Genomic DNA, 15,827 nt, shown 5'->3' on the forward strand with positions numbered 1-15,827 from the left:
TCAAGGAGAAGGCACATACATTTTGAAATTTCCAAGTGGTTACTTGTCAAGTGGTGACAGCTCATCCCAATTTTCATGCTAGTATCATAAGAAAACCACTTTACATGCCCCCTGTAGTAAAACTGAGTTAACAATAAAACAATTAAAAAAAAAAAACTTGCAATACATTTTTTATTTGTCTTAAGGTAAGTAATCAACTCAGCAATTTTCATGGTGATACCTAAAGATTAAAATTTTTACCCTATTCACATGAGAAAAAAAGTTAATATGCGTTTGAATGGGCTATATTTTGGTCTTTTTCGAAACTTTCCCCCAGTGGGATTCTTAGGGGCTTTTTTCCCCTCACTCAGGACAAACTGAAGATACAAAATCAGTTGAGTTTGTTTCTGTTGCAATTTGTTTGATGCTGACCCCTTACTTGGCTTAAAATTACTGGACTAATAGAAATTGTAAAGAAAATCACAAACACCATCTCAAACTTGCAGCTAGAACTTTATTAAACAAGACGACATTACAGTCTGCTCAGGAAAAATATAAAATGTACATTTCAGAATATTTCTCATGACCAAACTATAAACCCTCATGGAACAGAACCTGTGAAGTCATCAAATTGTCATCAAAAGCCTCAAGAACATCAAGAAAACCATGGCTATTGTGGAGCCTACAGGGCTGGCTGCTCGCTCCGTAGCACTGAGGGTTTGTTTGGAAGTTCATGACAGCTCCGAGAGCAACAATGATCATAAACAAGACAATCAAAATATCCACGATGACTCCACATAGTTATAAGTAGTTAGAAAGACTGTTAGAAACACCATTCACACAAGTTTTTAAGGTGTGTATCCAGTACGCTTCACCTCTTTTTAGAGGCAATTCATGAATTTGGCCTCTAGGTGGCAGACTAATCTGTTCTATTCCAATGAAACCTAGACTAGAAATATGACTGGAGTCACTGAGGTGGACAGCTACTGGATCTTCCTGTCATTCGTCCAGACGCTACTTTTGTGTTGACTGCTTCTCTGTTTGAACTTTGTAGATGTTTCAGCGACATGTACCAGGCCACAAGGAGCAGCAGATAAATCACATGGTGGAGGCTCAGGTGATGCTGCTGCCAACAGGACACCATTTCCCTGCATGTGGGGTGTGTGTGTGTGTGTGTGTGTGTGTGTGTGTTTATCCACACAGGAGGCGACTCTCACTCCTCAAATTCACACAGAGACACTGAGGAGTCATATAACCAGAGCACAAACCCCAGGTACAGAGGCTCAGTGAAGGTGGTGTTGAAGGTGTGGAGGTGGATCAGTGTGTCAGAGGAGACGCTGTAGAAGGACAGAGAGCCAGCAGGCCAGTCCAGATACACTGCCACTCTGTTGGAGGGGGGGGTAACAGGGATGGCTGTTCCTCTGTTATTGTGTCTGGTAGTGAAACCACCATCATAACAGGTCAGAATCCAGGACTTGTCATTCCTGCCAAGCCCACAGTCATCACTGTTTCCTTTCCTGCTGATTCCTCTGTAAGTCACTGCTATATGAACTGTTCCTTTCCACTCGACCTCCCAGTAGCAGTGACCAGTCAGACCACCACCACACAGGATCTGTCTCCAAACGTCAAACCTCTCTGGGTGATCAGGATATGGCTGCTCTTCTCTCACCTGTGTCGCCTTCCTGTTGTCCTCAGACAGGGCGATGTTTCTGTGAGCTGTGTTTGTGTCCAGGTTGAGTTCACAGGAATCTGATGGAGAGAACAAGACAAAACAGACCTGCTGTGGTTAATATCTGCTGATTTATCAACAGTTTGATTATCGATTTGTTAACACTGGTGACACGTGTTGTTTATTAATTTGTATGAAATAATACAAGAAAAACACTATTATTGGACTATATGTTAATAGGTCTTTTAATTTTCGAGATTTCTGTGTTGAATTTTTAAAATGACGTATAGTTTTAAGGTCTGTGAAAACAATGAAAATGGAGAGGTTTAAAAAATCATCAACGCCTGCCTCACTCTGCAAGGCTGCCTTGAAACTACAGACTGGGAAATGTTTAAGGAGTCCTCTGCTGACATAGATGAGCTGACTGATGTAGTTAGCTGTTGGGTCTCATACTGTGAAAACAGTGTTATACCCGAAAAAACTGTGAAAGCCTATCCCAATAATAAGCCTTGGGTTTCTTAAAGACTTCCTGCACAAGAAGAAAAAAGCCTTCAAGGGAGGGAACAGACTGTGTTTGTGTAACCTGCAAATGTGAAATTAGGTCCTGCAAAAGAAAATATAAGGAGAAGATTGAGTCCCAGTTAAAAATGAACAATCTAGGCTCTGTCTGGGACAGTATGAAAATGATTACTGGGACCAAAGAAAGTGGCAGGAAGAAAATTCTAGCTCAGTGGTTTTAAATCAGATGCAGAGCTGGCTCAGTGCCTTAATGATTTTTATGTTAGATTTGATGCTCATGACTTCAGTAAAGAACACTCTGAAATCAAAAATTGTCTTTTGTCAACTCCTCCTCAGAATCCCTCCTTTAATGAGGGAGATGTGTTAAGTGTTTTAAAAGGTGTAAACTGAGGAAAAGCCCTGGCCCTGATCATATTAGTGGTCGCCTGTTAAAAATCTGCGGTCCAGCTTGGCCCCATTTTTAATTACATTTTTAATTTGTCCTTTTACCAGCAGAGGGTGCCATCCTTGTGGAAGCAGTCTATAGTGGTACTTGTTGCCAAAACAAGCAGGCCCACTACACTGAATGATTTCCAGCCGGTGGCTTTAACCTCAATGGTTATGAAACAATTTGAAAAGTTGATCAAATCAGACTTACTAAGAAAAACCGAGCACTTGCTAGACCTTCTTCAATTTGCCTACAGAGCTAAAAGAGGCATACAAGATGCTACTGCCACCTTACTTAACCTTCTTTGTAAGCACTTAGAAGGTACTAAGAATCATGTCAGGCTGCTTTTTGTTGACTTTTCGTCAGCCTTCAACACGATCCAGCCTCATGTACAAGCCGACAAACTTTTGAATTGTTTTGGTTTGGATGCTTGCCTTGTGGGTTGGATTCTTGACTTCTTTACAAATACATCTCAGCAAGTAAGAGTCAACGGCACACTGTCCAGCCTACTAACATCCTCCACCGGCTCACCTCAAGGCTGTGTTGTGTCTGCTCTTTTATACATTTTATACACAAACGACTGTTTAAGCCGCCACTCTGACAGATTCATCATCAAGTATGCGGATGATTCCATTATCATCAGCTGGGTGAAGATGACGTCGGCCATGGCCAGGTTCTTCACGACTTTATATCTTGGTGTGGAAAAGCCTTTCTTCAAATCAGTGTCTCCAAAACAAAGGAGATGTGCATTGATTTCAGACGACTCTCTCCAGTTCCTCAGTGTAGTGTTGTCCATAATCAGCCAGTTGAGCTGGTGACAAACTACTAATATTTAGGCACCATAATTGACAGCAAGCTGAAATTTGATGTGAATTGCGAAATTGTTGTGCAAAAAAGGTCAGCAATGCCTTTTTTTGCCTGAGAAAACTTGCCAAATTCCAGATTGACAGGACTTTGATGAAAATGTTTTACACTGCCTTTATTGAGTCTGTCATTTCCTTCTCCATCATTTGTTGGTATGGAAACCTCTGTGACAAAGACAGGAACTCCCTCAGGAGGATTGTGAGAGGTGCTACTAAAGTTGCTGGGGTGAATTTTAATGGTCTAGATTACATTTTTAAAACACAGGTGCTTAAGAAGGCCAAGTCCATTTGTATGGATGACACCCATCCCCTCAGCTCTGAATATAAGTTGCTTCCTTCAGGCCTTCGCCTAGCCGTCCCCCCGGCCATTAAAAACTGGTACAAGTTCTCCTTCGTGCCTATCTCCATCCGGGCTTTAAACGCTGAGAGGAGAAGGTAACGCTCTGTGTTGCTGTTGTTATTTGTATTTGCACTGGTCCAACTTGTTGTTTCCTTGTGTTTCTTTTTTTTCTGTCATCTAATGGGTTAAGGTGTATATCTGAAGATGCAATACTGACGCCTAGTTTATGTGTCGGTATTCATGTTACGCTTTAACTTATTTATTTTACCGGTACCTATTATGCACTTTAATGTGAATGGTGCCTTATGAAATGTACTACTGTGGGGAGCCGATGTTTGCTACTTGCCACCTGCTGCTAAGTGTGCACTGTGTGTTTTATGTGTTTTTGTCCTTTCAAGTCTGCTGCAAACCAAATTGCCCTTTTTGGGACAGTTAATAATGTGAAGTGAAGTGAAGTGAAGTGAAGTGATCAAGGCTTCCCATGAGTGTGTTAACTGTTTTTACTCGGTGTAAAAAATTGTTTGTAAAATGTGTAAATATTAAAGGAATAAAGATTGTCTTTGTGATAGAGCATCAAATGTTATTTTGTTTGGATTAACAGGTAGAAGCAGCTGAGAACAAGCAGCAGAAACTGCAGCTGCAGCATCTAAACAGCTGAATGTTTGCTGCTTTGTGTTCAGGAGTCAAACTAAATCCACACTTACACTTCCTCAGACCTGGTTTCAACCACTGCTCTCCACCATGGTCCACCCTGGAGGAAGAAACAAAGTCAGAGCAGCAGATTCTCTTTGAGGATGGAAACATGGGCAGTAAATAACCTTCACTAAAAAGGATTTATCAGACCATGTCACTCATATCCACCATTAAACATGAAACAATATTCCTTAGGCCTCTATAGGACATTGTGTGCGTCTCTCCATACCTGAGAGCCTCCAGTCTCCAGGTTGGATCCTCCAGTCCAGCAGACAGCAGCTTCACTCCTGAGTCTCCTGGATGATTGTAGCTCAGGTCCAGCTCTCTCAGATGGGAGGGGTTGGAGCTCAGAGCTGAGGCCAGAGAAGCACAGCCTTCCTGTGTGAGCAGACAGCCTGACAGCCTGCACAGCATCACAAACACAATCAGTCCACCACATCATCTGCTTTGTGTTTTCACAAAAACCTACACAGCTTAGGAATCTGATCAGTGACATGAAGCTGCATGGAAATCAGGACTGAACTGGTCATGTGTTGAGCAGGCTGAGAAATCCTGACCTGAGAGTCTCCAGTCTGCAGTGTGGACTCTCCAGTCCAGCAGAGAGCAGCTTCACTCCTGAATCCTGCAGCTGGTTGTTACTCAGGTCCAGCTCTCTCAGACTAGAGGACTGGGAGCTGAGAACTGAGGCCAGAGCTGCACAGCTCCTCTCTGACAGATTACACACACTCAGCCTGAAGAGGAAGTAAGGATGAAACCATTATTTAGTTACTTATTCTTTTGCATACAAAACACCAGGTTATGTCGTAAATATGTCCAGTTCTCTATGAACCTACACAGATTTCTTGGAGGCTTTGACCAGTGGCAGCAGCCCCAGAAGAGCCTCCTCTGAAGCAGAGTATTTCTTCAGGTCAAACACCTCCAGATCTTCTTCTGATGACAGTAAGATGAAGACCAGAGCTGACCACTGAGCAGGGGACAGTTTGGCTGTGGAGAGAAGTCCTGAGCTCAGGTACTGTTGGATCTCCTCCACTAGAGAATGGTCATTCAGCTCATTCAGACAGTGGAACAGGTTGATGCTTCTCTCTGGAGAGGGATTGTCCCTGATCTTCTCCTTGATGAACTGGACCGTTTCCTGATTGGTCTGTGAGCCACTTCCTGTCTGTGTCAGCAGGCCTTGCAGGAGAATCTGATTGGTCTGCAGTGAAAGACCCAGGAGGAAGCGCAGGAACAAGTCCAGGTGTCCATTTGGACTCTGTAAGGCCTTGTCCACAGCACTCTGGTAGAGGTGTTTTAGTTGGGAGCTTGATTGTCCTTCTGACAGCAGATTGACTCCAGAGTTGATGAATGTCACAAAGACATGAACAGCAGCCAGAAACTCCTGAACGCTCAGATGGACGAAGCAGAAAACCTTGTCCTGGTACAGCCCACGCTCCTCTTTAAAGATCTGTGTGAACACTCCTGAGTACACTGAGGCTGCTCTGATATCAATGCCACACTCTGCCAGGTCTGCTTCATAGAAGATCAGGTTGCCTTTCACCAGCTCCTCAAAAGCCAGTTTTCCCAGAGACAGGATCATCTCCCTGGTCTCTGGAGTCCAGTGTGGATCTGTCTCAGCTCTCCTGTGATACTTGACGTTCTGCACTTTGGACTGAACCACCAGGAAGTGGATGTACATCTCAGTCAGGGTCTTGGGCAGGTCTCCTCCCTCACTGGTTTTCAACACGTCCTCCAGAACTGTAGCAGTGATCCAGCAGAAGACTGGGATGTGGCACATGATGTGGAGGCTTCGTGACGTCTTGATGTGGGAGATGATTCTGCTGGCCTGCTCCTCATCTCTGAATCTCTTCCTGAAGTATTCCTCCTTCTGTGGGTCAGTGAAGCCTCTCACCTCTGTCACCATGCCAATGCACTCAGGAGGGATCTGATTGGCTGCTGCAGGTCGTGTGGTTATCCAGAGGCGAGCAGAGGGAAGCAGGTTCCCTTTGATGAGGTTTGTCAGCAGAACGTCCACTGAGGTGGACTCTGTAACATCAGTCAGGATCTGGTTGTTCTTGAAGTCCAGAGGAAGTCGACACTCATCCAGACCGTCAAAGATCAACACAACCTGGAACTGCTCAAACCTGCTGATTCCTGCTTCTTTGGTCTCAGTGAAGAAGTGATGAAGAAGTTCCACCAAGCTCAACTTTTTCCCTCTCAGCAGATTCAGCTCTCTGAAAGTCAATGGAAATGTGAAGTGGACATGCTGGTTGGCTTTGTGTTCAGCCCAGTCCAGAGTGAACTTCTGTGTTAAGACTGTTTTCCCAATGCCAGCCACTCCCTTTGTCATCACTGTTCTGATTGGTCGATCTCTTCCAGGTAAAGGTTTAAAGATGTCCTCACATTTGATTGGTGTTTCTGGTCTGGCTGGTTTCCTGGATGCTGTTTCAATCTGTCTGACCTCATGTTCCTCATTGAGCTCTCCACTCTCTCCCTCTGTGATGTACAGCTCTGTGTAGATCTGATTCAGAGGTGTTGGGTTTCCTGCTTTAGCAATCCCCTCAAACACACACTCAAACTTCTTCTTCAGGTTGGATCTGAGTTCACGTTGGCACCCTGCGAGAGTTCCTGAGTGAGCAAACAACAAATAACATCAACACATGGATGGTATATTAAATGTGAGACATTAATATTTCCAGTGTCTATTGCCTCATTCTTTAAAAGATTTTTTTTCATTTCTGCTTTATTTGATTGTCACATTAGAGAGATAAAGGAAATGCAGGGGAGACGACACGCAGCAAAGGGGCTGGGCTTGGATTCGAACACAGGACCTAAGTCCTAAAAAGTGATTCGTGCTCCTATCAGGTGAGCTTCCTGGGATCCCTGTATTAGCCCTTTTGGACTGTAAGAACTTAGCAGACCGTGATGTGCCCTCAAAGCTGTTTGCCAGGTTCTTGAATTGTTCCAGGACATGGTTCTAGGTAAAGGTCCTGGAACCTGGTTTGGGCCCTGCCCCTGCACCTGAGGTGATAATATAACCTGAGTTCCTTGAACTTTTAGCAGGAACTAGCAGAGCTGTCCATCTTGATTGGTCCAAGGGTTGCCTTGACAACACTCATGTAAACATGAGCTGTCAGAGGAAGACAACACAAAGCAGCAGCGCCAAACAACAGACTGCAGAAACAAACAAAGAGCTGCATGTCCTGATCAGGATTTGAGGAGAAAAAGGTTGACAGTTTTATAAACAACACAGCGCCGCCTCAGCTGGAGAGCCACCACCACAGTGGCAGAACTACAACAGACAACCATTCTGTTATTTAGAAAATGGCTGACTGAAAAGAGAGCTCAACGTGAAACTGAAACCAACCAGACTTGGTGGATGCATGAGACTTGCATGGAATCTGAACTGTCACTTTAAAGGAGTTAAAGCCTCTTACTGCTCTGCAGATGCTCAGCCAGCTCCTCCTGCTTCATTCTCCTCAGGAAGTGCAGTGTGATCTGCAGAAAAGCCTCTCTGCTGCTCCACCTCTGCTCTTCCTCCTCACCGTCCAACACCTCCTCATCCTCCCTCTGCCTCTCTGAGCATTCTGGGTAATCTGGACTCAGAGACCTCTGGAGGTTTTTCAGCTCCTTCTTCACAAAGGTGACCATGTTCTCCTCCAGCAGCTGCAACAGAAAAATCAAAGAATTAGACTTCCACATTAAAATGTGGACACAAAACACCAAATCAAATCCAGGTCAGAGAGGCTGAAAGATGTAAAGAGAGCAGCATGGAGACGATTCTGAGCAGAATGGTTGTTTTTCAGTTGGTATGTTGTTGTACATTTGCACACCATAAATATGGAGGCCAGGTCTGTTTGATGCTGCTGGGCAGACTGAGCACTGGGAACCTCTGAGCTCTGCTGGTGGACTCTGTGGAGGACACACACACACACACACACACACACACACACACACACACACACACACACACACACACACACACAGGAAACTCAGTCAACAGAGTCTGAAGGTTGGAACCAATTCTGTATCTCATGACTGTGAATCTGAAAACAGAAAAACATGTTCTATCATCCGTTTGATATAATTACCCATGATCCACAGAGTGCTGTATGCTTTTGAAGTCATTACGATTATCCATCGACTCGTCACTCTTCATGGACACACAGCTGGGCTCAGGTTCAGGCTCAGGTCCAGGTTCAGGTCCAGGTCCAGGTTCAGGTTCAGGTTCAGGCCTTCAACACAACACACACAGAGCTTTTCCTGTGAATAATGCTGCTGTGCTGATTTGCCTGCTGAGCTCTGAGATGGAGAACAGTCATGGACAGTCAGAGATCCTCGTCTTACCTCTGAGCTTTGGTCTGGCTGTCATGTTCTCCAGACAGAGTGGTTCTAGAGGCGGGGAACCTCCTCTCTCTCTTCCCAGCCGGTTCCATAGCAGAGCCAACACCTTGACACAAACACAGCGGCTGATTGATGACAACAAGCTTTCCATGACAGGATGTGTGCTGTCTTCCTGTCAGCACCATGTCACATATACAGAGTGGACGTAACACTCAGAGCAGCCGCCCTTTACATCAAAGCCACTGAGCAGCTTCATCTACAGAGGACTTTGAATCCTCTGGGACTCTGCACACATGGACTGACCACAACTGACAGGCAGAAAAGTTTTATGTCATCATCTCAACAAAATTCACTTTGTTTATTTTTACTTTTCCAAGAGCAACTTGTCATTTTCTTGTCATTTAATTTTACATGTGCATCGAAAAAATATATATAAATTGCTGTTTTATAATTTTTACTGATTTCCTGGCAATTATTTTATATTTTTTCTAATTTTCTTTGTGTATTTTTTTTTTTTTTCAAATTAATTGTCAAACATATGTTTCATGTACCTGATTACGAATTTACTTTTTTTCTGCTTTTTCAAGATGCAAATGCTCAGGTTTCAGAGGGTTAGTATAGAAATGGTGATTGATAGTCGTGTAACAAAAAATAATAGACCAGGTGAAACAACAGGTGATCATGTTTTTCTCTGCTGGTGTAAATTTTTCCTGATGAAATGAGTTCAGATCACAACGTACCTGACTCTGACTTTGCTCACCACTAAAAAACACATTTTAAACATTTCAGATAAAGTTGATTTTGTCTTCAGTGTCAGACATCAATGCTGAAAATTATGACACAATGAATATTAAAATGTGGAAACACGGACATCATGCTTTGCCTCACTGCGTCAGTCCAGTGTGTGTGTGTCCACTGCTGATGTGACATCCTCACTTCCGCATAACTTTTGTCTCAGAGGATCGTGCGGAGATGGTAACCCTAGATTTTTGAAACCCTTGCACATGCGCACTTGATTCAGCACAGCGAGAGAGTGGCGGGCTCCGAGAGACAGAGATGGTCGAGCGAGGTAGACAGTGAACGGAGAGAGCGAAAGTAGACCAAACAAACGTCTTGTAAAGGTTTTGAGCCTCAGCAACCAGGAGAGGTTCACACACACACACACACACACACACACACACACACACACACACACACACACACACACCTGCAGTGAGAGCGGGGGGTCCAGTGGAGTCCAGCTGCTTCACAGTCTCTGCTCTGCTCTCCTGTTCACTTTCTGACTGCTGAGCACTTTCACACAACTCCCATTAAAAAGAGTCAACTTCCTGTTTCCACACAGCGGCTGCTAACACAGGACACTTTGGAGTCAACTGGACAATCTGCACTGTGAGCTCAGAGGGAGCGGCACGGCGAGGCTCTGCTTTCACTTTCCGGTTCTGTTTGCGGAGCAGAAGCGCCACCAAGTGGACATGAAGGGAACTTCTCTCAGTCCTTTCCATCAGTCCAGACAATATAAACCTGAACCCCACGCCTCTCACCTGGGTACGACGGTGTCCTGGGGCCTATTCCATGAAGCTGGCTAACGGGATAGCCTGGCTTATTTCGACAAGCCTCGCTAATTTAAGTGAGAGTTCCGTTCCATCAAAGTGGCTTATATGAGTTGCAGCTCAGTAACCATGGCAACCATGGTAACCATGGCAATTTAGTCAGCAGAACTAGCCTGCTCCGTGGCAGCTTACAGCCAGGCTGAGCTCAGCTGCTGTCAAAGAATGTCCGACGGACGCAAACAGATCCCCAAATAACGGGTCCGTCATGTATATTGTTGCCCTGGCATCATATATTCAATTTAATTAAATTCAAATTTAATTATGTAGCACCATGTCCGTGTTCGGAAATATAAGTTCAGACTTAGCCTATTTCCCACAATGTGACCAAGCATGAATGTACGTGTTTACTTAATATAGCCTATATAAACGTAATGAAAATCATGTGTTATCACTGTCAGTCTCCGAAATCAACCGAATAAACAATCAATTACTCAATCAAATTTAATTCATATAGCACAAGTCATACATCAAATGCAACAACAAGCGTTGAACATAAAAGAGTTGAAAAGAACATGAGGTTGAATAAAAAAGACGTCTTATTTTATTTCCCACCCGCAATTTGGGATGACCCGCCTCTATTCTGCCCGAAGCCAATAGGTTAGTTGACAGGTGAGGGACGTTTACAAGAACACAGATTTCAGTTCATCCCAATTGGATTCATGGTCATCCCACTTTTGGAATGATCCCTTTTTATTTGGATTTTTACATGTAGCCTATAAATTCAGAAACACTGTGCCTACGTTTTGAAATCATTTATTAACCATAAAAAAACAACAAAAAACTCAATCATCATCATTTTGTTCAAGCTGTGAAGACAAAGAATGAAAGCATTAAATACAGTCCAAACCATGGCTTTCTGTTGTGTTTAAATTTATTGTTAGCCTACTTCCTTCTCCAGTTTTTTTTTTTTTTTTTTTTTTTTCCCCATATCCCGACGGTGTCACGCCGGTCAGCAATCGCGCTTCCGGCGCCCCTCTGGCCGCTACCGCCGCCCCTCCAGCAGATGGCGCCCTATGCAGTTGCTTATACCGCCTATGCCAAAAGCCGGCCCTGTTTGTGGTGATTTCTCTATATTCTTCATGTAGTTCCATCAGCAGTGTCTGCTGCGCCGCTGAAAATGTCGAGGCTCCCCTTTTCCCCTCCTTTTGAGGCAGCTGGATCTTCGTTTCGACGATCGACTGTTCTGGGCTGCTTATGAGCCCCGTGGACGCGCACACCTGAGGCTGCTTATGAGCCCCGTGGACGCGCACACCTGAGGCTTGTTCAGACGTGGCTAGAGTTAGCGCTGACTAGCGGCTGACGGCTGACACTAACGGCTGAATCGCGTTAGTGGAACGGGTTGAGGCTTTAGTGAAAGTTGACGCTAATTCAAGCCAGGCTAGATCACGTAAGCGCAGCTTTCTGTAGCTGCTTTCATGGAACAGCCCCCTGGAGTCATTGTAAGGGAAAAAATGAAGCCGGTGGGGTGGGGGCTAATATTTATAAAATAATGAAGAAAGAAAAACTAAAAAATTGTAAGATTATAAAGTCACAAATTTACAAGAAAAGATATTTTTCTGTCCACAGCTGAATCAGCAGATTGTTTTCCCCTGAATCGGCCCAAGTCAAAGCAACGTCTCTTCAGAGTCCAGATGCTGAGGAGGAGGTTGGGGTTCTGGACTCAAACCAGCAGGATTTCCTTCAGACTGGATCCCACAGGAGGAGAACAAACTGGTTTCACTAGTTTTTTGTCATAATTTTCAGACTTTATGATGTCAGAACTTCCGAGTTTTTGTGTCATAAATTTGATTTTTTTTTCATAAATTCAGCACTTACGTCTCAGACAGCATCCGAGATTTTTCTCTTACATTCCTCCCTTTAATCTTGGAGATTTAAGAAGAAAGTTTAGATTCTGGTGAACGAGGCCCCCAGCCAGAGGAGCAGCGGAGCCGCGCGCCCTCCACATGTAGGCCACCCAGTCCTGCAGAAAGTTGTGTGTGTGTGTGTGTGTGTGTGTGTGTGTGTGTGTGTGTGTGTGTGTGTGTTTTGGTGAACTACACACGTGCCAGTGTGTGCCAAGGCCAGGTAAATGTGTGTGTGTTGTGTCTCTCTGTGTTCCCAGCTCTGTGGCGGCAGACGGTGCCGGCCCGGCTGGGACGTCCTGTAAGCTGTGCCTGGCAGAGTTCCCCAGGTGATCACCGCCAGGCTGTGGCAGTGGTCTATCAGGGCCGCTGGACAGAAAAAAATACGGGGCCAAGGAAGGCAGGTGGGTAATATTCTGAGAAAAAAACTTGGATATTCTGTCAGATTAAAGTCATAAATATATGGGGGAAAACCTCACAAATGTATGAGGAAAAAAATTCAAAAATTCTGAGATTAGGCTATTAAGTGAGGAATTTTCAAGAAAAAAAACAGTGAAACCAGTTTGTTCTCCTCCTGTGGGATCCAGTCAGAAGGAAATCCTGCTGGTCTGAGTCCAGAAGCCCAACCTCCTCCTCAGCATCTGGACTCTGAAGAGACGTTGCTGTGACTTGGGCCGATTCAGAAGAAAACAATCTGCTGATTCTGGGCTCAGATCAGCAGGATCTCCTTGTTCCTGTAGGATCTGCTGAGGGGATCAGCTGCAGGCTTGAGACACGGCCAGCAGGGGGCAGCAAAGGTGGAGCCTTGCGAAAGAAATAAATATTAAATCAATTATTGATACGTTAATGTTGTTTTTTTTTTTTACCGTTAAAATCGTAAGTTTTTCACAAGAAGCGGGTGAGTGGACTATTTAATATCTCTCGTTGTGACACGTTGCCAAGGTAACCGGCTCTGGCCACAGAACCTGCAGCTCGGTAGGCCGCAGCTGTTGTATTAGGCCTAATCAGTGGAGGGAAGTGAGACGACTACTTAACGTTATGTTACGTGATACAAAGCATCATTTCAGAGGGCAAGTGCACCTCTTACCGCTTGTGTGCGTCCAGAGGATGATGCGAAATTTTGTTTCAAAGAATCAAAGTCCACACATAGTTTCCTAAATCGTTTTTATTGCAAGAAATATTATCCGCCATTCACTCTGATCATTAAATGTGTATCAAGCAAGTAAGTCTATCCTAAATCGTTTTTATAAATATTATCCACTATTCACTCTGATCATTAAATGTGTATCAAGCAAGTAGGCTAACTGAGTAAGGTAAGCAAGACAGAAAGACAGGCGAGGCGCTCCGGTGTCACCTCCTTGTGTCGCATCTCCTTTTTCTAACACATTTTAACGGATACCCTGCAGCCAATCAGAATCAAGTATTCACCCAGACCATGGTATAATATATATAGGGCTATATATACATATTAATAACATATGACATTAAAATATAAAATATACATCTGAGAATATTTTTAATGATCAAACTACAAACCCTCATGGAACGGAACCTGTGAAGTCATCATATATAAGCATCAAGTAAAGAACAGCAGGCTCTGCTTCTATATAAACACCCGAGAATTATTAATCTAAACATTGAGAGTCAAAGTGGCAGAGACTGAACACAATTCAGTGAAAGAAGAAAACCAGAGCCTCACATTGAGAACTAATTCATCATTACGTTCATGTGGGAACAGAGTTTTTAAGGTGTGTATCCAGTACGCTTCACCTCTTTTTAGAGGCAGCTCATGATTTTGGCCTCTAGGTGGCAGACTGACCTGTTCTATGCCAATGAAACCTAGACTAGAAATATGACTGAGGTCACTGAGGTGGACAGCTACTGGATCTTCCTGTCATTCGTCCAGACGCTACTTTTGTGTTCACTGCTTCACTGTTTGAACTTTGTAGATGTTTCAGCGACATGTACCAGGCCACAAGGAGCAGCAGATAAATCACATGGTGGAGGCTCAGGTGATGCTGCTGCCAACAGGACACCATTTCCCTGCATGTGGGGTGTGTGTGTGTGTGTGTGTGTGTGTTTCCCCACACAGGAGGTGACTCTCACTCCACAAATTCACACAGAGACACTGAGGAGTCATATAACCAGAGCTCAAACCCCGGGTACAGAGGCTCAGTGAAGGTGGTGTTGAAGGTGTGGAGGTGGATCAGTGTGTCAGAGGAGACGCTGTAGAAGGACAGAGAGCCAGCAGGCCAGTCCAGATACACTGCCACTCTGTTAGAGGAGGAGGGGGCAGGGATGTCTGTTCCTCTGTTATTGTGCTTGGCAATGAAACCACCATCAGAGCAGTCCAGATTCCAGGACTTGTCATTCCTGCCAAGCCAACAGTCATCACTGTTTCCTTTCCTGTTGATTCCTCTGTAAGTCACTGCCACTGAAACCCTTCCTTCCCACTCGACCTCCCAGTAGCAGCGACCAGTCAGACCATCTCTACACAGGATCTGTCTCCAGGTGTCAAACCTCTCTGGGTGATCAGGATATGGCTGCTCTTCTCTCCCTGCTGTCACCTTCCTGTTGTCCTCAGACAGGACGAGGTTTCTGTTTGCTGTGTTTGTGTCCAGTTTGAGTTCACAGGAATCTGATGGAGAGAACAAGACACAACAGACCTGCTGGTTATTATCTGCTGATTTATTAACAATTTGATTATTGATTTTTTAACACTGATGACATGTGTGTTGTTTATTAATTTGTATGAAAAAATACAAGAAAAACACTATTATTGGACTATTTGTTAATAGGTCTTTTAATTTTTGAGTTTTCTGTTTTGAGTTGAGTTTTTTTAAATGACAGTGTTAAGGTCTATGAAAACAATGAAAATGGAGGGGTGGTTTAACAAATCATCAAGTCTTCGCATAAGTGTGTTAACTGTTTTTACTCTTTGTGTAAAAATTAGTTTGTAAAATGTTTAAATATTAAAGGAATAAAGATTGTCTTTGTGGAGGAGTATCAAATGTGATTTTGTTTGGTTCAAGAGCAGCTGAGAACAAGCGGCATAAACTGCAGCTGCAGCATCTAAACAGCTGAATGTTTGCTGCTTTGTGTTCAGGAGTCAAACTAAATCCACACTTACACTTCCTCAGACCTGGTTTCAACCACTGCTCTCCACCATGGTCTACCCTGGAGGAAGAAACAGAGTCAGAGCAGCAGATTCTCTTTGAGGATGGAATCATGGGCAGTAAATAACCTTCCCTATGAAGGATTTAGCAGACCACGTCACTCATATCCACCATTCAACATGAAACAATACTCCTCAGCCCTCTGTAAGACATTGTGTGTCTCTCCATACCTGAGAGCCTCCAGTCTCCAGGTTGGATCCTCCAGTCCAGCAGAGAGCAGCTTCACTCCTGAGTCTCCTGGATGATTGTAGCTCAGGTCCAGCTCTCTCAGATGGGAGGGGTTGGAGCTCAGAGCTGAGGCCAGAGAAGCACAGCCTTCCTGTGTGAGCAGACAGCCTGACAGCCTGCACACCATCACAAACACAATCAGTCCACCACATCATCTGCTTT

The 15,827-nt window shown here is 44.3% G+C and overlaps 2 protein-coding genes across 2 annotated transcripts; both read right to left on the reverse strand.

Moving 5' to 3' along the window:
• Positions 1-1,023: 1,023 nt before the first annotated feature.
• On the reverse strand, positions 1,024-8,374 carry LOC115356449 (NLR family CARD domain-containing protein 3-like; the record flags this gene model as incomplete). Its single annotated transcript, XM_030047619.1, is given in 7 exon segments — positions 1,024-1,728; positions 4,502-4,548; positions 4,720-4,893; positions 5,048-5,221; positions 5,324-7,082; positions 7,880-8,132; positions 8,300-8,374. Coding segments are annotated over 7 exon segments (3,018 nt in total), but the record flags the coding sequence as incomplete, so codon positions are not given.
• Positions 8,375-14,054: 5,680 nt separating this feature from the next.
• Positions 14,055-14,891, reverse strand: LOC115356459 (stonustoxin subunit beta-like; the record flags this gene model as incomplete). The annotated part of the gene is made up of 1 exon (XM_030047633.1): positions 14,055-14,891. A coding segment is annotated over one exon (528 nt), but the record flags the coding sequence as incomplete, so codon positions are not given.
• Positions 14,892-15,827: the final 936 nt, after the last annotated feature.

This window comes from Myripristis murdjan, chromosome 24, assembly GCF_902150065.1.
Source record: "Myripristis murdjan chromosome 24, fMyrMur1.1, whole genome shotgun sequence".
Taxonomy (NCBI): Eukaryota; Metazoa; Chordata; class Actinopteri; order Holocentriformes; family Holocentridae; genus Myripristis; species Myripristis murdjan.